The sequence below is a fragment of the Hippichthys cyanospilos genome, chromosome 2 (assembly GCF_059441005.1).
Source record: "Hippichthys cyanospilos isolate Australia breed blue-spotted pipefish chromosome 2, RoL_Hcya_1.0, whole genome shotgun sequence".
NCBI classification, from domain to species: domain Eukaryota; kingdom Metazoa; phylum Chordata; class Actinopteri; order Syngnathiformes; family Syngnathidae; genus Hippichthys; species Hippichthys cyanospilos.
This window is the reverse complement of record NC_142370.1, coordinates 32,442,396-32,464,671: the sequence shown is the minus strand read 5'-3', so window position 1 is coordinate 32,464,671 and position 22,276 is coordinate 32,442,396. Positions and strand designations below refer to the sequence as shown.

At 41.3% G+C, this 22,276-nt stretch overlaps 1 protein-coding gene across 9 annotated transcripts in view; it reads right to left on the bottom strand.

The window, feature by feature from the left end:
* The window catches only part of rerea (arginine-glutamic acid dipeptide (RE) repeats a), a 185,528-nt gene that overhangs the window by 26,667 nt on the left and 136,585 nt on the right, over positions 1-22,276 (bottom strand). For 7 of the 9 annotated variants that reach the window (XM_088437459.1, XM_088437476.1, XM_088437492.1 and 4 more), the window contains exons 4-10: positions 19,859-19,964; positions 16,815-16,911; positions 15,530-15,634; positions 10,817-10,865; positions 9,334-9,458; positions 8,014-8,113; positions 6,721-6,819 (exon numbers count right to left, since the gene is read on the bottom strand). In XM_088437459.1, coding sequence (XP_088293585.1) covers positions 6,721-6,819; positions 8,014-8,113; positions 9,334-9,458; positions 10,817-10,865; positions 15,530-15,634; positions 16,815-16,911; positions 19,859-19,964 — 681 coding nt within the window. Of the gene's footprint in view, positions 1-6,720; positions 6,820-8,013; positions 8,114-9,333; positions 9,459-10,816; positions 10,866-14,192; positions 14,426-15,529; positions 15,635-16,814; positions 16,912-19,858; positions 19,965-22,276 lie in introns of those variants that run through there. The other 2 variants (XM_088437509.1, XM_088437517.1) reach the window with 1 other exon arrangement.

Here is a 22,276-nt window from a genome sequence, read left to right as displayed (position 1 = left end):
GCTGATATGTGACGAGAAGGAGAGCCGTCTCGGACATGAAAGAAGGAGACAAGCGAGGAGAAAAACCAGAAACAGATTTTTTCCAAAGTACTAGGAGTTTATTTTCCATGGAGCGCACTGGATGTTATGTAACTAGCAGACTGTTTACCCGACTGAGAGGGGAACAAAAGCGGTATTTAACCAAACACAAAACCAGCTACCAACAATAACAACAGCTCCATAGTTGCAGGCAAAAAGGGAGAAACGACTGAGCCTAATGTGTTCGTTTCAGTCTCGGCCTGAGGTGTCCAAACTGTGGCCCGAGGACCATTTGAGGCCCATCCACTACTTTTTTTTGCGGCCTAAGCAGATACATTTTGACCGAAATGCCATTTAAGAAATAAAAATGATTGATTGTGGACACCATTAAATGTGTGAAAAAAATATACCTCATCACCTTTAACAGAAAGCAGAGAAAAAAAAATATAACTACATTTTATAAACAATGTGTAGAGAAACTTGCTTATTTCAATGATTTTTTTAGTGTTTATAGATCAATTCATCTATTATCTTGACTGCTTATCATCACAAGCGTTGCAGACGTGCCAGAGCCGCCCCGGCTGTCTTTGGCCAGTAGGTGGGGTACATCCTCAACGATTGCCAGCTAATCACATAAAGACGAACAAACATTCCCACTCACAAATACACCTCAGGAAAATTTAAAGTGTAAGTATGTTTTGGAATGTGGGAGGAAACCAGAGTACTCGGGAAAAATCACGTGCAGGCATGGGGACAATGTGCAAACTCCACAAAGGAAGACCAAGGCGAATTCAAGACTGCAGTGGTGTCCAAACATTTGTGGCCCGACATTCATTTTCTAGCAACTCGTGGCATTAATTAAAAATGGTTTATACATTGTAGAGAATTATGCAAACATAACTATGAAAATTACGATTCAAAACACTAAGACGGACAAAGAATTTGGTTTCATAAGCAAAAACGTGTGTTAGTGTCCAATTTACATAATTAAAAATGGTCAGTTGACTGCAATTTGCTCTTGTTCTGAATGTGGGATTGGAATGAAGTCAGTGGTGTCAAACATACGGCCCGAGGGCTGATTGTGGTCCGCAAACAGGTTTAAGAGATGATTTTGTCAAGGAAAGAATAAAAATGAGCTTTTTCATTCGATTAGAAAAAAATGTTTTTTTAATGATTAATAATAATGTTTTATGATTAGTAGTGATGTTATGCATGTACTATTTTGGACAGCAGTAACAAAAGACTAATAAATCTGACGTTGTTTAAAGTTGTATCATTATATACCATCATTTTTTTGGTCCGGCCCACTCGGGAATTGATTTTCTGCTATGCACCCTGCACCAAAAACGACACCCTTAATCTAGTGGGATAAACTTCTTAATTTGCCAGTTTTCTGTCGCACTGAATCCAAATAAATAAAAAGAATATATAACTGCTTCCTTCACAGATAGTAGCGTGTTTAATAATTTAGTCCCCCCCCCAAAAATCACAGTAGCATCATCCGATTTTTTTCTGCATGGTACTCCCAAACGAAATTCTTTGGGCAGCCCTGGTGTAGTGCCTGATTAACCAGCAGATGGCGCCATCTCCAATTGACGCAACTCACGCCAGCCTTTTCTATCTCTTAAGACACCTGAAGCCAGACGTCTACCAACTTGTGATGACAAACCCAGCTAATAGCAAACCAAAAAAAAAGGCTAAGGAATAGAGAAGCATTGGCTAATATTTGAACATCTTGTGTGAGATGAGTTTAGAGGAATTTCTGAGCGATGCGGAGCCACCAGTTTCACTTCACTTTCTATGTCTGTCCTAATTATGTCACCTTAATTATGTTCCCAACTATATAATTTACACAGTCCGTCATGGGCTCCCCCCCCTCCTCCTCTTCCCTTGCCGGCTCTCCCTCCTCCCGCTCGACATGTCGGCTCCGGTTTAAGACTCCATTTCAGCTCACTGCTCTCCAGACCAGCTAATAAATCATCCACCAATCTGCTCCCTGAATCACTCTGCCCCTGCTCCTATTGCTCCAGCCCTCCGTTGCTGGGCAACAACAGCACCAGAGGAGGGGTCTGGAGGAGTCGGAAAGTGAGGGAGAGGAAAAGGGGGGGGGGTGAGGCTGGGAGTGCTACCAAATGGCCGGCCGCTGTGCAGAAACAGGCCTCTCTTGTCAGGAGTGTGTTCCAGAGAGCTGCCGCTTATTGCCCGCCCCAAATTTCCCTTCGCCATTGTGAGGTGGAGGAAAAAAAAAAAAAAAAAATCAATAGGTCTTTGTTGCATGTGCACACTTCCTGCTTAATAGCCCATTGCAGGAAGTTGTAAAACTGGTTTTGATACGGTGGACTTAAGCGTCACTCGCGGGTTCGCCCGCTTAAGCATGCGCCTTCATTTCTCAATGCTCTTTTGTGAGAACGCCACGGCGAGTCAGACCTTGGAGCCATTATGGTTGACTTGTTAAAAGGCAGGCTTTCAGAGCTGCCCGTATACAAACATCAGGAGCCAGGGGGCGATGGTGGACTGCCAACCACAACCAAGGAGCACTTCTGCCTAGAAAATGATTGGCTGAGATGGAAATCTCGACTTGACCACGATTGTCACCTCGATGGAAGCTTCATGAAGAACTTGTGATATTTTCGACTCCTCTAGATGGCACTCTTGGTTCAAAGAGGAAAAATTCAAGATATTTGCATTGCACTAAAATCTAAGAGCACCATCTAGAGGAGTAAACCACTAGCACAGGTGCTTCATGAAGCTTCATTTTCCCATCACTAATTTAAGGTATGTGTCGGAATCAATCGACATAGGTTATTCCATATTTACTCTTATTTTATTACAAAGCATTTATCTGGCAGTATAACCTTGTTTGAATCATGAAAGAGAAAGTTGCCTGTGGAAGGAGCGAGCACAAAAAGAAAGGAGACACCGTGACCTCACGGACTATGGATGGCCGTTATGTTCTTGTAGAAGAAAGAAGTGGCCAGTGTATGAACCGATAAGCGATATATCGCATGTTGATTGTCACGTTGCTGCTGTGTGCTCCCCCCAAAACGTTTCGGGCGGCAACATTTGTAATTAGGGCTGAATAAAAGAGGGTTATATGCAATGTGTCTTCAGAGTAAAAAGAATCTAAAGTCTCTTGTCTTCCTTCCTTGTGTGTTGTTTGCTAAATCTTCTAGGTCACATGTGTCAAACTCTGAGCCTCAAGGGCTGGTATCTTGCATTATTTTCCAAGTTTCTCGCTGCAAAAACACCCGATTCTAATGATTAGCTCATCAGCAAGCTCTGCAGGAGCTTGAAAATGATCCCAATCATTTGAATCAGGAGTGTTTGAAAGAGAAGGATTGAAAACAAGGATACCGGCCCTTGAGGACTGGAGTTTGACACATTTGACCGAACATCAGTAGGTCTTAGATTTCAGAAATAACATAACTTGTATGCGTGGCACAGTGTCAGAATGGATAGCAGGCACGCCTGAAATGACTTTTCTTTTTATCTTAATACCAAATACCCTGTATGGAGATATTTTAGTTTTGTATTGTGTTTCTAATTTATATGTGGCATCATTTTACAGTATTACAAATTTTGCAACAATCCCATCCCACGCGGATTCAATCTCGTGAAGCATGTCAACTCATGAAATTTGTGTCTTATCCCATCCCTAATATACATACACATGTTGCATATCTGCACATACAGTAGCTCTCCCCCTGGAGACGGTAGCTATAAATCACCTTGTTTAACTCTTAAATAATCATCTTTCAGGTAGGGGGGGGGCTATTAAACAAGCGGTGGTGGGGGCATTACTCTCCTCTTGGTCTTGCTCCAAACTCAGTGATTTTGGCAGCCAGCTCAGGTGATCCATCAGCTGAAGACAGCGGTGGAGATAGGCTGTGACACAGCGCAGCTGGCCCAGGAATACAGACCTAAAGTCTCACCGCAGTCATACATCTCTGACACGGCAACAGACTGCAAAACTGCTGCTATTGCTGTTTGTTTAGATGCCACCGCCTCTTATTGGCATTATTGGCATGTATAAAGTGAGCTTCCATTGGATTAGGTCCGCAACAGCGAAATCATTAGTCGGATAGCAAAACTGGTCTTTTTCAACACGAGTTTTTAGAAGTCAAGCCATCATCAAGCCAAGATTGCGCTGGAAGACCCCAAGACAGATAAAAAAAAAAAAAAAGTGTTACTCAAATAAAGCTTTGGGACGCTGCCAAGTCTAAAAGCCTGCTGCGCTTAACAGTTTCATGAATTCCATTGAATTTGAATTGAATTGTCTTTATACTGGTAAAGCAAAATGAACAGAACAATCCCTTAAACAACTTCATTACGCTAACATTGATGGTATTGTTGCTAGTGTTTAGTGCAGCCTCAAACATAAATTAGCCGCTAGCTAGAAGCGCCAAAGAGCTCCATGATCATCTGGTAGGAGCAGTTCATTTTCAAAGACAATTAAAAGAAGTAAATGACTCTGCACACTTTGATGCTGAGAACTTGATCGTTGCCGTTCCTACTGATCACTTTTGAACAAACCAAACTGCCTCGAATGTGTGTTCTGACGTCACTTTGTCTCACAGTCAAAATTTATGGGGATAGAGTTGCCTAAAACTTCATTATATGTAAAAAAAAATGCTCAGTGTTAAAAAATGATAAAAGCTGTCCATTCATAGTTAGGAGCTAGATGGGTTATGGTAAACGCTTCAGTTAGAGAAAAGATCTCAGCTGCAGCTAAAAAAAAATGAGCCTTTTACGTTTACATTTGCTTGATTCCTAATATCTAGATTTTGAAACAGGTAAATAGAATATTTTACAAATTTTGCAAAGATGCGATGCCATCCCTAACATATATCTAGAGTTCCGTGTAGATCCAGGATTATGTCTCGGCAGCTGCTGCCTGAGACACGTGTGAGGGCAAGGCAAGTCAAAGTGGAGGAGGGGAGGCTGACAAGTGACCTTGGAGACAGGCCACTGCCATCATTCCGCCGCCAGCCGCTGTCACTAGTATTCACATCTCTCACGAGGACAGCCGGGGTGGGAAGTAAGAGCAGGCAAGGAAAATCAAGCCCGACCTGGAGGAGAGGATATGTAAAAGGCAGAAGAGAAGCCAAGCCGGTTTCTTTGGGCTGGACCGACATGGACCCCCAGGGCCACGAGGCTGGAAAGGAACAAGTGGGGAACTAATAGATATCCGACTCCTGCGAGTGTTGCGCAAAGGGCCTCCAAACGACACACATCGAACAAAGACACGATAAGTGATGGTATCTTCGTCAACGAACCCTAATCGCGTGAGGAAACTAGACTATCATTAAGGACACTATATTGAAGGATGAAATAGTTGCATTATATAACGACGTCTGAAGTAAACGTTCCCTTTTTTTTTTGACTGGAATAAACTTAAAATTAGAATATAATGTCTAATGACGAAGCCTAAGACTAAAACGTCAGCAGATGTCCTTGCCCCATGATGACTGAAATGGTCTTAGTTTTCAAATAAAACCGGACTAAGAGTCATGGAGATGACTAAAGTGAGAATAAAATGTGCTGAGCTTTAGTTTAGTCAACTATAACAACAACAAAAATATGAACATGTTTAAAACTGATAAAAACAGACAAGCTGACACAGGACAGACTAAAACAAAAACAGGCCGCAAAAACGAATCTACAACGATACCTCTACTTTCAAAATTAATTCGTTCCAGAAGTAATTTCATCACGTGAATTTTTTGTAAGTAGAGGCGCTTTTTACATTTAAATCTCCTAATCCGTTCCAAGTAAAAACAAACAAACAAACAAACAAAACAAAACAGTCCTAAATCCTTTCAATCAGAGGTGGCGAAAGCCCAGTCCTCGAGGGCCGGTATCCTGCATGTTTTTGAACCCTCACTCCCAAACACACCTCATTTAGATTATTAGCATCATTTTAAAGCTCCTGGAGCGCTTGCTAGCTGAGAAAACCGGAAACCATGCAGGATGGCGGCCCTCGAGGACTGGAGTTCGAAACCTATGCTTTGACTTCATAATATCAATTGCAGCAATTAATATAAATGTAGTTCATTTGTTTGCTTTGAAATGGCGCTGGTTTTTTGGTGGGGCGAGTTCTTATATTTGGATGTTTTTATTTTACATTTCTAGTGATCTAAGCATTTACAAGTCCACAGGAGCAACTATATTTATTTTTGGATAACTTAGCACCTAAATTTACTTACGTTGATCAATGTCATGTGAAGTACAGTACTTGAGTGTTGTATAAAAACAGAAAAAAAGAAAAAGCAGACGACCGCACAGAAGGAATGCAGTGTGTACTCCGCTCAAATAACAAAGAATGTGTTTCTGTTTATCTGTTGTAAAATGGCGTGCTTTCCCCTCCTCGCCGCCATTTTCTGATTCTATTCCTTGAACAGATGTGTCAAAATGCGCATCGAAATTCATAAGGAGGATAAAATTACCAGCACGCAGCCAATACCCTTTCCAGCCTTCTACTCCAAAGATTTATTCTGTGGGTGATAAACCGGATGCAGCTGCTCTTGAGGGTGGGAGGAGCTGGAACATTTTTTCCCTGATGTCTTTTAAGACTCAGGGCACTGCTTCAACTTGCTCTCAACAGCACCCTCCACAGGCATAAAGCGGTATGGCAGGCGTTCAACACGCAGCATCGAGAAGACGCGAAAGACGCGAAAGAAATTGATATTGCGCTTCTCTTACCACTTCATCCTCCGACCAGCACTTCTCTATCAACTTTGGTACGGGCTTCTTCACCAGTCGCTGGAGAGCTTTGCCGGCGTCATAGCTGCTCTCGTGAAGCTGTGCCGAAGAGAGAAAAAAAGTACAAAAATGAATACACAACAACATGTAAAACAATTATTGTGATTGAGAAGCGGCTCAGAGCTTGACAAGTAAAACTAGGACAGTCGAAGTGTCCTTGAGCAAGACATTAGTCCCTCAGTTACTGCAGATAAAAGACACTGAACTGCCAGTTGGTCCGAGGCCTGCAGATGAAAACTAGCTTCTTGGCTAATTCTGCTACATTGAGAAATGTTCATTCATAGAGAGTGGTTGTCTCCCAACCGAGAGATCGCGGGTTCGATTTCCTGACTATTGTGACCGTGTCGGAGTCTCCTTGAGCAAATAATTGAACCCCCGGTTGCTGCGGGGACCGCAGCTGAAAACTAGCCTCTTGGCTAATTCTGCTGCATTTACAGAAATGTCTTTAACGCACACTGTCCCCTGTAAATAAAATAAAAACTAAAAAAGACTATCTAGCACGCTGTGCTTGTGCACAGATTTACAACATCCTGTCATTATTTTTAACCACCTATTTTTATTGAGCTATGAAATACGGCTACTGGTCGTACTTCCCCCCCGAAGTTGTTTGATTTATTCGTAGTACTTCCTGTATCTTTTGTAATTAAGTCAGCGAAAGCCTTCCGCTCATCTGTTTTCTGCAGCCACTACATTATCCGAAATTTTTAAAAAAAAATCTACGGATATCCATCAGAAACATCATCTCGAGCTTTGAAAGGAAAAGCCGAGACAACCATGGAGACAAAGGCGGTCGCCGCGCATCTTTGAGCTCGATTGTCGCGTTCAATCGGCTGAAAAATAGACATTATTCCTATGTGGAAAAAAAAATAACAAGTCCTCCTCATTGGAATTGCAAATCTTTAGAAGAAGGTGGCGAGACAATGACCAGCCTGCTTCTGTTAATGTCCCGCTTTATAGAGCTGGAATACAAATGCCCTGTTTATAACCTCTCATCTCCTTCATAGGATTTTATATCTCTGTGTTCAAATTCGGACTGACGGCACATCTCTCGTTACGCGCGACGTATTAAGAAGGCCCAGAGGGAGCGTTTACTCGAGGAGGTTGCTCCGCAGGCTCACGGGCCGTATCATTAGCCGTCAGCGAAACGGACGCCACCGAGCCGACGCCGGGCCATTTCAATATTCCGATGGCGTTCTTGACGACGCCAAGCGGCGTTAGGGACGATTTCCTTACAGTGTTGAGTGCGTTCAATGTAGTGTCGTCTCGAGAGGCCGCCAGACATCCGTCCTCCGTCGAGCCTCCGTCGCACATCCCCGCGAAGGCGGCCATGCTCCTGTGGACATACGGTTGACGTCAATGTTTGCTAGCTTGCTCGCTACAAGCGTTACAGTGTCAAGAGTATAAAAATTTGCGTCATGGAGGCATCTGTTAAAACACTAATTCTTCTTTAGCTAGCTATGTTATTAACTCATTCAATTCCAAAGGCATACATTTATTTATTTATATATATTTTTTAAATGAGTTCAGACATGGTTTTTCAATTGTCTGGCTAAATAAGTGTCTAAAATGGCTCATACTAGAGTCTAAAAATAGCTGGTGAACGAACAAGAATAAAGTATTTGATGAATTACTTCAGGGACAAAGGTAGTCGATTACTTTAGATATTAAAATCGATTATCTTAGGTACATTAAATTTAGGTATTTTACTGCCTATGGAAATGTATTACTTTATTGTTAAAGTAATCGACTATTTTAATACCTAAAGTAACCAATTACTTAAGTATCTCAAGAAATCAATTACTTAAGCATCTTAAGAAATCTAATGAATTACTTTAGGTACTTTACTTGTATATGATTACTTATCTAGTGTAATCAATTACTTTAAATATTAAAATAATCGATTACCTTAGGTACATTGGATTTAGGTATTTTACTGCCTGTGATAATATTTTACTTTATTATTAAAGTAATCAACTATTTTAATATCTAAAGTAATCAATTACTTAAGTATCTAAAAAAATGGATTACTTAAGCATCTTTACAGCCAAGGGTAATGTATTACTTCAGTATCTAAAGTAATCGACAATTTTAATTCCTAAAGTACTCATTTACTTAAGTACCTAAAGAAATCAATTACTTAAGTACCTATCAATTACTTCATTATACAAACGAATTACTTGGGTATTTTAGTACCTAAAGTGACCACTTACTTTAATACCTATTGTAATCAATCAATCAAATTAATCAATTACTTTAGGTATTTATTCATTTACGGTTCTTACCATTAGCTACTTTACTGCCTAAAGTAAAAGATTAATACTTAAATGAATACTTAATCTTTAGAATTTAGAAGTAATGGATTACTTTTATAGCTGTATCAGTATATAATAACAAAGTAAAAGTATGTAAACTAGACACATTCTGCTAGACAGACATCCAACTCACATTGAAAAAAATGTATTGTGAAGTCGCGCCGTGAAAACTGATTTGCGTGTAGCTTGAAAAACAAAACGTCGACATCAACAAAAGCGCCTTTTCGAATGAGCGGCTGACCTTGCGGCTCTGAGGTACATGAGAAGGTCACAGTCATTGACCCCCGGCATCCAGACCAGCTCCTCGCTCTCCGTCACGGCTTGGCCACCGGACGAGGGGAAAGGCTGCAGCTCTGGAAGCTTGGCCTAATTACGTCCGGGCGGGAGAGGAGGAGAAGGACAGATGGTGTCAGGCTACAAATAGCGCGCGGGAAAATCTCAGCCTGCCAAGCCGTCGTCAACGTTTCAATCGCTGTGACTGAGTGAAGGAGGTGACGGACGAGAGGACGGACAAGAAGACACAAAGCGAGCTTTGCTTGATTTAGCGTGCGCTTCTGCGCGCCAAAGATCCACTTTTTCATTCTAAACGATTTCCCATTCCAAATGTTTTGACTCGACAATGACTTCTGTTTCAATCTACAGATGTCCAGAGAATCGTCATAATCTGCTCCAGTCAATTATGCAAGACGGAATGACAAATGGAGACATTAAACGTGTGTTTTTATTTTCGATGTATGGGATTTTGAATTGTAGGAAGAGTGCCTTTTTCCACAAAAACTAAACAACGATATTTATTATTTTAAATTTATTGACACGCCAAATACAAAAATGGAGGACGGAAGCCATGTTATTTTGTTAGGTGTTGTAAACAGTGACTTGATGGGCTGTGTATTGCGATTAAGTACCGTATTTTCCGCACTATAAGGCGCACCAGATTATAAGGCGCACCCTCAATTAATGACATATTTTAAAACCTTTTCCATATATAAGGCGAACCGGATTTTAAGACGCACCCTCAAATAATGACATATTTTAAAACATTTTCAATAATAACAATTATAACTCAAATAACTCTAAACTCTCAATAGCATAATAACTCAATGTCAATATGAGCAACGTTGTTCAACTGTAAACACAAACAAAAGAAACATGTAAAGCTTACTTTATCATTTTATTCCCCATCTACGAATCCCAATCTCAATATTGATCCATGTATAAGGCGCACCTGATTATAAGGCGCACCATCGGTTTTTCCCCCAAAAAAATTATGGCTTTTAGGTGCGCCTTATAGTGCAGAAAATACGGTAATTTTATACCATCATTCTTCTTGTTAAGTCAGCTTTTATAGCTTAATAGGAAGCCCATATTGTTAAATATTTGCAGTTATTTACAATCAGCTTTTACAGGTCAATATGAAGCCCATCTTGTTAGATATAAATAGTTAATGCATAAATGGTTTGATTTAAAGTTTGATTTCATTGAACATATATAAACAGCGCAAAATCTAAAAATGAAAGAAAAAGAAGGAAAAGAAAGAGTGAGATAAAGAAATCTTCAATGGATATTGCCGTGCTTTTTATGTTTGAGGTAGGAAACCCCTAACCCCCAAAAATACGGTACGATAGACCGAGAAACAAGAACATCCATCAAATGCAGCCTAGCACTGTAAAATATTCAGAGGCATTTCCCAATGTTATGTACTTTGGATGCGTGCGATGACTTACTTGGTGACTTGGGCCCACCCGGATTTCCCCCTGAGTGCTGTTTAGCCGCCTGAGGAGACAAGAGAGGGCAGAATGAAACGACATCCACGATCTGCTTGGAAACCTTTCAAACTTAGCTTAGAAAAAACAAACAAATAAAAAACAGCACACATTGGGACGTGGATCGGCTTTTATTGCTTATTATTACTCCCAACACAATGAGTAGGACCACACCGCATTTGTAGGCTTGATATTGCAAATGTATCTATAAAACGGAATCCTCCAAAAGAAAAAGGAGGGGCGGGGGGGGTTCGACGAGGGCCTCCGCAACGGCTGCCGGTACAAATGTCGGTAGCCATAGCAACTGCACTTTAATAATAGTCTTCCGAATCTCCAGCTGCAATGGATTAAAGAAAATGACAAGCTGTTCCTTTTGAAAAGCCTTTCCTTTCCGTTGCCTAGGTAACAGCGCAGATTTTCATAGAGCCGTGCGCAGGGCAGCCCAGAATGTGTCAGTGTGATTTGCACCCCGAGAAGCCGGCGCTCCATCATCGGAGCCCGGCTGAAACACGAGAGGCCCGCTAGTCTCTTTACGGCGCCGTAACCTTCAGATCCGCCAGACAGGTTCTTATTTGAGCCCACGCTCGCCTCGCCGGGCGTACCGATTCCTCACGGGAACAAACGGGACAGAGCGAATCCAGGATCCGGCGAGTCACGCAAATCGGCAATCCCGGGATTGCCTGCTGCTTGCTTAGTGTTAAAAAACAACAAAAAAACACAAAAAAAAAAAAACGTTCCAAGCAGAGGCTTAAGGGACTTTGCCAAGGAAAAAAAAAAAAAAAAAAAAAAGAAAATACATCACGGCGATTATCCTCTCAGCTGAATGCCTTTTATCCCATTGCTATCGTTAAAGTGGAAAATTACAGTACAGGAAAACATATCAAACAAGCATAAAATTAAAACTACTAAAATACTTTTGTTTTACTAACAAAATGTTTTATCACTTAGTTTTACTAAGAAAATGTTATATCAAACGAATGCGGCTCAGCAGGCTGGGTGAAATGGCCCAAAAAGAAAATCTTGATTATGATTTTAATCACAGTAATGAACCCAACATCATTTAAAGGTTGCATTTAAAATAAAAGACTGTGGAAAATATTCAGACAAAAGTAATGCTGATTCAAAACCAGCTCGCGCAAACGGAACACACAGCTTATGCAAAAACGAGCTTTCATAGTTAAATATTGAGCCCAACCTTCTACGACTTCACCATCAAGCTCATTTTAAATTTGTCCATTTTGAAAAAGACGAATTATTCAACTAATTCTATTCATTGCTTCGCTCTAAGCAGAGCTAATGAAAATTTCCACACAGGTGAGCCACTGGCGCTGTTAACATTGCGGTGGGCTTCGAGCGGCGTGATCTAAAATGACCAACCGCCAAAGTCCTTGCTAAGTGTGGCAGGGGGCACTGAGGATGACAAATGATGACGACCTGCAGTGATTCGGGCCGATTCCGAGAGCAGACGACAAAATACTGGGAGAGGAGGGGCGGAAGGTACTGCCTGTGCGTGCAAATCAAGGACTTGCTTAAGAAAGCCAAAACAACAAGAGTAAAGACTTCCTATGTGTAGGGGACCTACCATTAAATAATATATAAATAACCCCCCCCCCCAAAAAAAAAAAAAAAACAACAACAAAAGACAGAAAGGAAGAAACAAAGATAAAAGAAATGAAGACTGGAAAAAAAAAGGAAAAGAAAAAGAAGAAAAAGGAACAAGAAAGGGAAAGAAAGTAGGAAAAAGGTATAAAGAAAAAAAAGAAAAAGTAAAATCAAAGAAGAAAAAAGGTATAAAGAAAGAAACAAGCAAACAAAAAAGAAGAGAGAGAAAGAAAGAAAGCAGGAGAAAAAGTAAAAGAAAGAAAAGTGAAAGAAACACAATAAAAAGAACGTAGAAAGAAAACAGGAGAAAAAACAAGAAGTAAAAACAGAAAAAAGAAAGACAAAAAGTAACCAAAGAAAACAGAAGAAAAACAAGAAAGCAAGAAAGAAAAAGTAAAAAGAAAAGTGAAAGAAAGACACGAAGAAAAAAGAAAGAAAGAAGGAAAGAAAAATATCTCAAATATCCCTTTGAAAACCATTTGACTTGTATCGCTGACGATTTATTTTGAAAATCACATTTGAAGTCGGATAAACTTTGCTTTTCCCCAGCATAAACATTATAGTCTCCCATCTGAGATGCATCATTTCACTTTAGGAATGTTGACTATCACTTCTTTTCCCTTTAAAATTAATCGATTCATCAACAAGTAATCAATTACCAAATGTATCCACAAATACCTTTTAAGAATCAAACTTTTTTTTATCCCTAGTTGTTTTATGAATACACTTAAATGCAAAATGAAATGTTAGCGGTGGGCGCTACCGGAAGTGGTGACCGTTGATCGAAAGTGGGTGGGATCGGAAGTTGTGGGCGGGGTCTCAACTTTTATCAGACCCATCAATCAAATTTCAACAGCAGTTCATTTAGATACCTTGAGATGGCGCTGGTGTTTTGTTGGTATGCAGAGAACTTTGTTTAGATCCGTTTTATTTGAACGTTTTTATTTTGCATTTCCAGCGATCTAGGCATCATTTACAAGTCCAAGGGAGCAATGATATTTATTATGGGATAATTCTTGAGCATGTCAGCTTACTTTAGTTTAAGGTCATTCCACCGGTTGGGTGATGAGCATAAAGAGCTACATTTAGAATTCCAAATTCATATTTCCAACTATGTTGGTGGGAGTACTGTAAAAGTAATGCAATAGTATTGCAATGCCTTACATTTCAAACAGAGTATGATTATAATGTAACAAATTACTTTGAAAGGACAGTAATAATTCATGCATTACGCTTGCCCAAAACTGCTTGCAAATGCTTGAATTTTGTCATTCATTTATTTTTGGGGCTGGCCCAAAAATCTTGAAATTTCTTCAGTCATTTTGGACAATTCCAGGGTGTGACATATTTGCAGGGAGCCCAGCTGCTGGTCACGCGCGTTTCAGGATCCAAAACATGACAGCCGAACTCGGCGCGCTCGCAATCAGCCGCAGCCCCGCCCCCTTGATCAATTTCAGCCAATAGCCGCGCGAGTGTGTGGCACACTGACATAATTGCTGCGCAGTAAAAACAAGAGAAGAGCCAATTCGGCGGTATTCAAATGGTTCTGACAGGCGGCGCGCGCGGCTTTGTGTGAGCGCCACGACGTCCCAGAGCCGCAAAACGGGAGCCGCGCGAGCGTAAACGGCAAGCGCGATTCGCCAACGACGGGGCACAATGACAGCGAAGCGCGCGGATAAGAGAGGAGAAAGGAGAGGAGACGTTCAGCCGGGCTTCCACACGAGCGCGCACCTACCTCCGCGGGCTGAACAAGTCGTCCATGTCGGACATGGGGCGCTCCCCCCGGCTCGCACCTATTCGTGCGCGGCTGCTCAAAATGGAGAGGCGAGCGCGCACCGAGTTTGTGCCGTGACCTCAGCAGCCTGCGAGCGCAAGCGTCGCGCGCGGCGCCGCCGAGCTCGTTTACGTGGGGGGACGCCGACTGAGCATGTGCCGCGACCTCGCGGCGGCGGACGGCCAACCAGAGGCGCAGACGCGCGCACGCACGAGACGGAAATCGGTGGCCCCTCTCCACCCACGAGCCCACCCCCTCCCCTTGTGTGTCTGCGCAATCATAAACACGGGTGCGATCGCGAGGCTGCAGAAGCGCCGCTCGGAATACCAAGCGTGTGGAGCGGGGGGGAGAGAAGGGAGCGGGGGGAGGAGGGCGGAAGCCGAACGGAATGGACAGGGCTCGCTCGCTCTCTCTCTCTCTCTCTCTCTCTCTCTCTCTCTCGCAACTGGCAACCCTCGCGGCGACCGCGACGAGAACAAGTCGCCGGCGCAACACGTGACGAGCGCCGACAAGCGAATGATAATGGGCTGTTAATCAAGACGTCTTTGCATTGGCGGCAATTAGGGCACTGACCCGCATGTTCCAGCAGATGGAGACATTTTCTCCACTTTTTGCAACCTCTGGTAGTGGACAAAATGCTTCTCCAACAAAGTTTGTCGGACGTAAAAACACACATGCGGAAGGCTCTGGTGTGCTCTCACACACCTCTGAACGTTTTTTTTATGCTATGTTTGTTACTGCTACGCGATGAAATTCTCATTCGGTTCACTTCCCCGAGCGGACTTACATTCCACACAGTAGAGCAATTAATAAAGTAGGCAATAAACAACAGTAATAGGGCAATAAGGGAAGTGATAATGGAGCACCAATAAAGGAATGGACCCACATTCTGAAAACACAATGGAGCAGAAGGTGTGGAACAAATTATAAACAATGCGAAATATCATGTAGTGCATACAGTACAAATGTATATGTTCATGCATATAGACATATTTGCATACTTATATACATACATATATAAATATCATTAGATATAAACACACACACTCTCTCTCTCTATATATATATATATATATATATATATATATATATATATATATATATATATATATATATATATATATATATATATATATATATAACACACACACACACACACACATTACGTATATAAATATATGTGTATACATGCAGTAATCCCTCAAATTTCGCTGTTAATGGGGCCCGAAAACCCAATGAAAATTGAAAAACCAAGTGGCGTCCCATCTGGGCCCACACGGAAAAGGAAAGCTGCTCACCTGGTCTCTGGGTTATATCCGAGGATATAGAAAAAGGAGTCAATGCGGGCCTTGAATTCCCTGGCAGCAAAAATGTCGGAGAAATGCGAAATGTTGCATTTCCCCCTGTGGAAAGAGCAGACAAACATTATCAGACAGCGGTGCAGTCGAACGCCACCTTTTTACATGGATTACACTGATTTCTTCCTCTTTATTCCACCATCTCGGTACTATTTCCACCACAGCCCTTGACCAAAGACAACACGGGCATAATTGTGAAGATAAGATGTCTCGCGCAGACATCAGACCTCTCCCCATGAAGTAAATGAAAGGGCGCCAGCAGTGTTCATCTTTAGAGAACTGCAGCATTACAGCATCCCACAGGAATTCCATCCCATTTATCTAAAGCCCGAAGAAGAGTAGAAATCAAAGGGCGCTGTATGTAGGACAAGTCGCAGCTAATTTGCCCTGAAATCAGTGGGTTCTGGGAGACATGCGCTCCGTTGCTCACAGATGGCTTCGCTTATAGCGAAAAAGGAAGCGGGATGACGGAACAGAATGAACGCAGGGACTCACACTCAGAACTAAGTGATTCAACTTTGCCTTACTTTTCTTCTTTAGCATGATAACAAAGTACGGGGGGCCCGGTGCTAAGAAAACTGTTATTTATTTTTTTAAGACAGTTATGGAACTTCTATGAATTCATGACTAGCGGTATCAACCCTCCAATTATTTTTGTATCAGCGACAAGTAAAATAATACGCGATCAGGTGACAATGAGTCCGAAAGTAAAAAGCTCGAGAAGAGGAACAAAACGGACACGTTAAAGCTTAACAAACGAACGCTTAAAGTAAAAAGCGGATTTTTCTACCACACCACATCACATCTTGTAGATGCGGTTTGAAATTTGTCCTTTTTCCTGTGCAGTTTTTGGGACCTTTCTATTGGAAACCATCGTTTTTTTTTTAGTATTGCGAGTCCTGGGAACCCAACAGTTTTCAAAGGTAAAATGAGCACTGATCTTACATGCATTTTGAATTGCAGAACCTACTAAATAGAATGCATCTGAAATCTGAGGATTAATTTTTTTTTTTTAAATGTAGATGGAATCGTGTCCCTCATACTGACTCTGAGAAGATAATCCTGCAGTCGTTTCACAATCACAATAGTCACTCTTAGTTCCAAAATGTAATCCAAAGTTTGCATGGAATTACTATTACGTAACTTTCATTTTTTTCCTTTCAAAGATAACATTGAGTATGCCAGTGCAGCAACCATACTGAGATATGAGAGCGTTTGCGCATACCTGAGAGCAGCAGCGTGATAAGTGTCCACATAGTCGGAGATAAAGAGCTCTCGACTCCTGACCACTGGGTCTGTGATAACCAGCTCACGTCCGGAGTCTGGAAAACAAGCAAATGGAAAGAAATTTTATTGCGGTCTGCTGGGACAACATTTTGAAAACTGGAATATTTATGTTAGGCTAAGGCTGCACAAATTTTAATTGCGGCCACGATGTAGGCTGCCACGATTAAGATGAACTTCTGCGATTATTAACAATTAAAAAGCTTGATTTAACTCAAACCCTACATGTCCAACTTTTGTCAACCTACCACCAGGGGGCAATGTTTCCCAAACGTTTGCATGACAAAAGCCTCTGCTTTTCTCACCCTAATTTATTATTTACCAGCGTGAAATGGCAATGATTCCTAATGTATGTCAGGGTAGCAGTCAACTGAGACCCATTTTGAAGAATCCGATTGGCAAAAAATTGGAAAAAATTCGGTTGGAAATGCCTGAAAATGACATTTTGACTGCTAATTGATTACAATTTGCTGAAAAGTAAATAATGTGCTTCATTTTTTTCATTGGTTTGCACACAAGTAAGTTAGCTGTGTTGCCTGTGTGCCAAGTTTTTGCCGTGTCTTGGGTGAATGTTTTAAATATTGTTTATTTTAGTTTACTTTTATTATTGTTCAAGCCTTGAAGCCTTGTTTATATACTGCTTGTTTCAAAAACAGGCATGTCCTGTCCAAACATGATCATGATATAATAGTGATTAGAAATCATGATTTCAATATTGACCCAAATAATGGTGATTATTATTTTGACAAATTTTGCAAAAATCTCATATTGTCCTGGTGGACTCAATCACAAGACACGTCTCACTTTGTGGGATTTGTGTCTCAAACCGTCCCTGCTAAGTCCATTTGGAGAGGTCAACGACAGTGTCCATAATTCAATCAAGGCAACAAAAACTGTGTCCCTCAGAGGAGAGGACGCAATGTCCAATCCTCTACTTCAATGAACCTTTGACGCGAGGGTGAAGGGACATCGGCGACAAAGTGTGAGACGCTACTTTGATGAATGGGTTGAGTTGTTGTGACGTGCTGAGACCACTGTGGAGCATTAATCCTTATAATCCGGAGTCCCCGCCGCAAGGACGGCATAGCGCCGCACGGACGCTTCATCCACGCGGCGGACGAAGCAAAAATATGTTGCGTTTCGCTCGTAAAATGGACGGCATGCGTCTTGAAACCCGTACGGTCGTAACTATGTTTGTTTCTGCATTTGACCTCGGGTTCCAGGCTCCTGCCTATTTAGAGGCGTCCGCATTCCGGGAGGTAAACTGAGAGCAGCTCGGTCATCGGGACGCCGCTAACAGGATGTGTCAACAGGTGAGCGCCTTGTAAAAAAGGCGTTACAACAAGACCGCTTAGAAAGGTGCACTCAGAAGGACAATGTCAAGAAATAAGCATTGCATTAGTATGGCGGGTGTTCTGCATATTATTTGCTTGCCGTAAGGATATCATGCGCTCAAGAATCAGGACCAATCACGGCCCACCTGTGTCCTCGGTTGCGACATTTGCAAATTAAGCTGTGATTGGTCCTTACCTGAGCCCTTACATTTTCAAGTGGAAAATGTGGATAGTGATTTTTTTACTGCTGAAAAGGGCAAAAGAAGTTTAGTATCCCTTTAAACTTGCATTAAAGTTGGCCAACACATATTGAAATAAACATTGAAAAGTTAAAGGAATATTTTATTTAGCCATTTTTAGCAACAATCAGTCAAACAATTCTATACTCATTTTTTTCAATTTCTTAAGTGTTTTTGTTTCATCTGTACAGTGACCTTGAGTGTCAACAAAACACCTTGAACAATGTATTCTTATTTTAATGTATAATTTTCACCATTAAAAACACATTTTCCCACTTGCTGTCATTTTCAGTTGACAGAAATTGGATTCCCCCCTAAAGATATTAGCTGAGAATGAAAAATAATTAAATCATCAAATTGATTTGAGATAAAATATTAACTTTTTTACCATTTGAATGGCTAAATATGTTTAGTAACTAATCTTTCAAAAATGGTTGACAAACAAATATTGAAAGAAAATGAACAGGGGATACTTTGCTTATTTAGCGTCTTTTATAATAATAAAGCCAATCTTGTTATTTTATTAATGTTAAAGTATGTTTTTAATTTTTTCCACTGCATGTCAAGGAAAAAAAACAATATATAGTCGAAAGAGGATTTTTTAGCATTAAAAAGTGAATATTTTTCTGTAGTTAATTTGAAAACCATTATTTTATTAATAGAAAAGTCTGTTTTTTTTATTTGTACAATGAAGAAAACAATGAACAAAACGATCAAAAGGATACTTTTATTTGGCTGTTTTTTAGCAGTAAAATTTAATAGCCTATAGTTAATTTTACAATTACTTAGAAGTAATAATAATTGTTAACTGTAATCGGTCTTTAACACGGCCTTGAGTGCGTGATGTCATTTTCAGTTGACAGCATTAAAATGTTTCAAAATAAAAAATCAATTTAATAAAAAAAAAAATGTGATTGATTGATTGGTTTGGGTATTATAAGTATATAAATGAAAATTTTGCAATGAAGTTCAATCGATTTTACCGCTGAAAATTGAAATACGTTCCTTTTGAGAGCTTTAGAGCACATGTAATTAAATTCAAAATGTTTTTGTCAGCCTGGAGCCTCAGGTGGTCCATCCACGTCCCCCTTTTGTTGATGATGTTGAAAATAGAGATTGCGTTTGGTGAAGTCCATCAACGGGGAGAGTGATTGTTGCTGTTGAGCGCGTGTATGCTCAAGGGCCACATGGCACTGCAGGTTATTAACACTTGACAGCGCTGCTGTGTGGCCTGAAGGAGCGTTACCGGGGAAACGGTGTAGCACCACTTATTTAGCTCCTCTGCACAGAACACTCGGCCGTGTTTTCTCTTTGAAATGCTGCCCCTTTCTGTAGCCCTCGCACATCTGGAGAACAGAGGTGCGTGTGCGTGTGTGTGTGTGTGTGTGTGTGTGTGTGAGGAGGAGGCTCACCGTTCTCGTTGTTGCGATCCTGCACCAGGTGCTGGTAGACAGAGTCGGGCACTTCTGATTGGCGGTAGTACCATTTCACATTCATCAGCAGATGGTCTCGTTTACTCTGTAACACAGAGAGGGAGAAGGCGTTTTGTTTGATCGCGTGGTCGAAAAGCAACCCGATGCCCGCGTGGCATGCGGGGGGACGTAAGTCAATTAAAAGGGGATTGAAAGTCATGTAGAGAGAAAAAAAAGGGGGAAAGTTATTGTGGGGGTTCATTTGATCATTTTAAGTCGCATCCTTTTCTGAATTTATACACAAAAGGGTGCCATCTACTGGTTTTGTTATGTACAGTTCAGAGAAAACCTGTAATTCGTGTGATGACCAGCAGGTGGAGGCACAGCTGTGGGAAGACAGCTTTCCAAACACGGCTCAGGAAAAGGGGAGGGGAAGGAGAGTTTGAGGTGAGGCATGAAAAGGGCAAAATGCTGTTTTCATTTCATGCACCTTTTTTTTTCCATACTGTTCCTTCACATAAACTCAAACGAGCATCACTTAAAATTTACAGACTCCTCTCGTGCGCGTAAACCACCACTATCAGCGCCGGAAGAAAAAAAAAAAAGGCTGAAATGAATGAAACGTACATCCCGTTTCTGTCTTATCCTATGCGCGGGGAAGGGAACATGAGGTCAGAGTTAAGATATTTCGAGTACACTGCTCGGTTATGTCACTGGGGAGAGGAGGCTGAGTCGAGCCAATCGCCCTCAAGCCCACCTCTGCTTTTCCCATTCCCCTCGAAGTCCCTCTTTCCCTGCTTAATCGTTCTCATTGCGGTCCTCCACTCCATTTTCTTCCCCTCAACCTTGAGCAGCCCGGACGTGTTAAACAGCAGTCAGCTGCATTGACTCCTCTGGGTGACACGCACACACACACAAGCACACACTTGGACTCGACACAAAGCTCCAACTAATGGACTAAGACAGAACCTCGGCAGAGTGTGAAAAAAAAAAAAAAATCTGTGCGGTGACGTCACGGGCCATCAAGCACTTGGAGCACACGCCCCATCTCCTCTGTGTATGGCTATCATTCAATCTCAAAGACGTCCGAAGTCATCCATTGCTTAAAGTAATTAAGTACGAAGGTAATCAACTACTGTAAGTACTGAGTAATGATTACTTTAGAAAATGTTTTCAATTGTTACAATGCTATGAAAATATGCGCTGATAAGAACAGGCGATTGATTACTTTAGGTAATAAAATTCTAAAGTAATTCATTACTTTAGGCCAGTCCTTCTGAAATAGTGGGGCGGGCCCCCCAGGGGGCGCAAGAGGCGATGTGGATGACCCCATGGCATGTGAAGAGTAATTGCAATACAATAAGAATTTGCATAAGGTTTTTTCATTTCAGGCACTTTGATATATACATATATATTTTTTTCAGTTTTGGACTAACCTGTAACCTGTATAAATGATGTGAAAAGTAGTTATGTCATTCCTAAGTAGTTGGATGAATTATTTTGTATTTTGGTATGATTAGAGCTTTACAGATTTATAGCTCTACATTAATTATTTAGTTTTTTTTAATTAATGCTACGGGCCACTTAAAAACGAATAACGGGACGCAGTTTGGGCACCGCTGAGTTTAAGACAATAGCATTAACCCTTTCAGTGCCATGGACGAGAATTCTCGTCTTTTGAAATAGTAATAATAGTAGATAACAAAAGTCTCATCAAATATGTTTTTTATGGAGGGTAGCTGACACCCTTGACTAACGCTTACCTAATATAATCCAATTGAGCACTGTAGTGATAAGTGTGACCATCGGATGGCAGTGTTCCAACACATAAAACATAGCTATTACCTACATGCAATTCAAAGTAAGGAATGGAAGTCAATCTTTCATATGTTACCTGCCATATCGGCATAGCGCACAATATTCTGTCGGCTTTGAAAGACGAGTGAAAATGCTAAATATACCGGCCCTTTAGAGGTTTCCTTTTCCGATATCGCTTGGCACTAAAATAGTAAAAAATTGTGACGATGAAACCACGGAGAGCAATTTACAGGGAGTGTTAAATAGCTTCGAGTCCAGATAAAAGTATCGCTTGGATTGTCTTGGATTGTATTACATCCAACACTGAGAACTAACTAAAAAAAAAGAAAAAACAGCACGCATCTACATGGGAGAGTTGAAGCAAATCAAAGTCCCACACAACGGCAGCCATGTTGGTTGTGTCATGCCAGAGGCTAAACATGACCCTGGTCCCGCCTCCTCCTGAGCCCTCGACCCTGGGAATGCTACTCACCAGCTGAGGGGCCAAAAAGACAAAGCCACAGCTGAGAAGTAGAAATGAAAAAGGTAAAGAAAGGAGAGCCAAGCGGAGGGGTGGATTAAGGTAGGAGGAGGGAGAAGGGGGGCGGGGGAGGGGCTGGT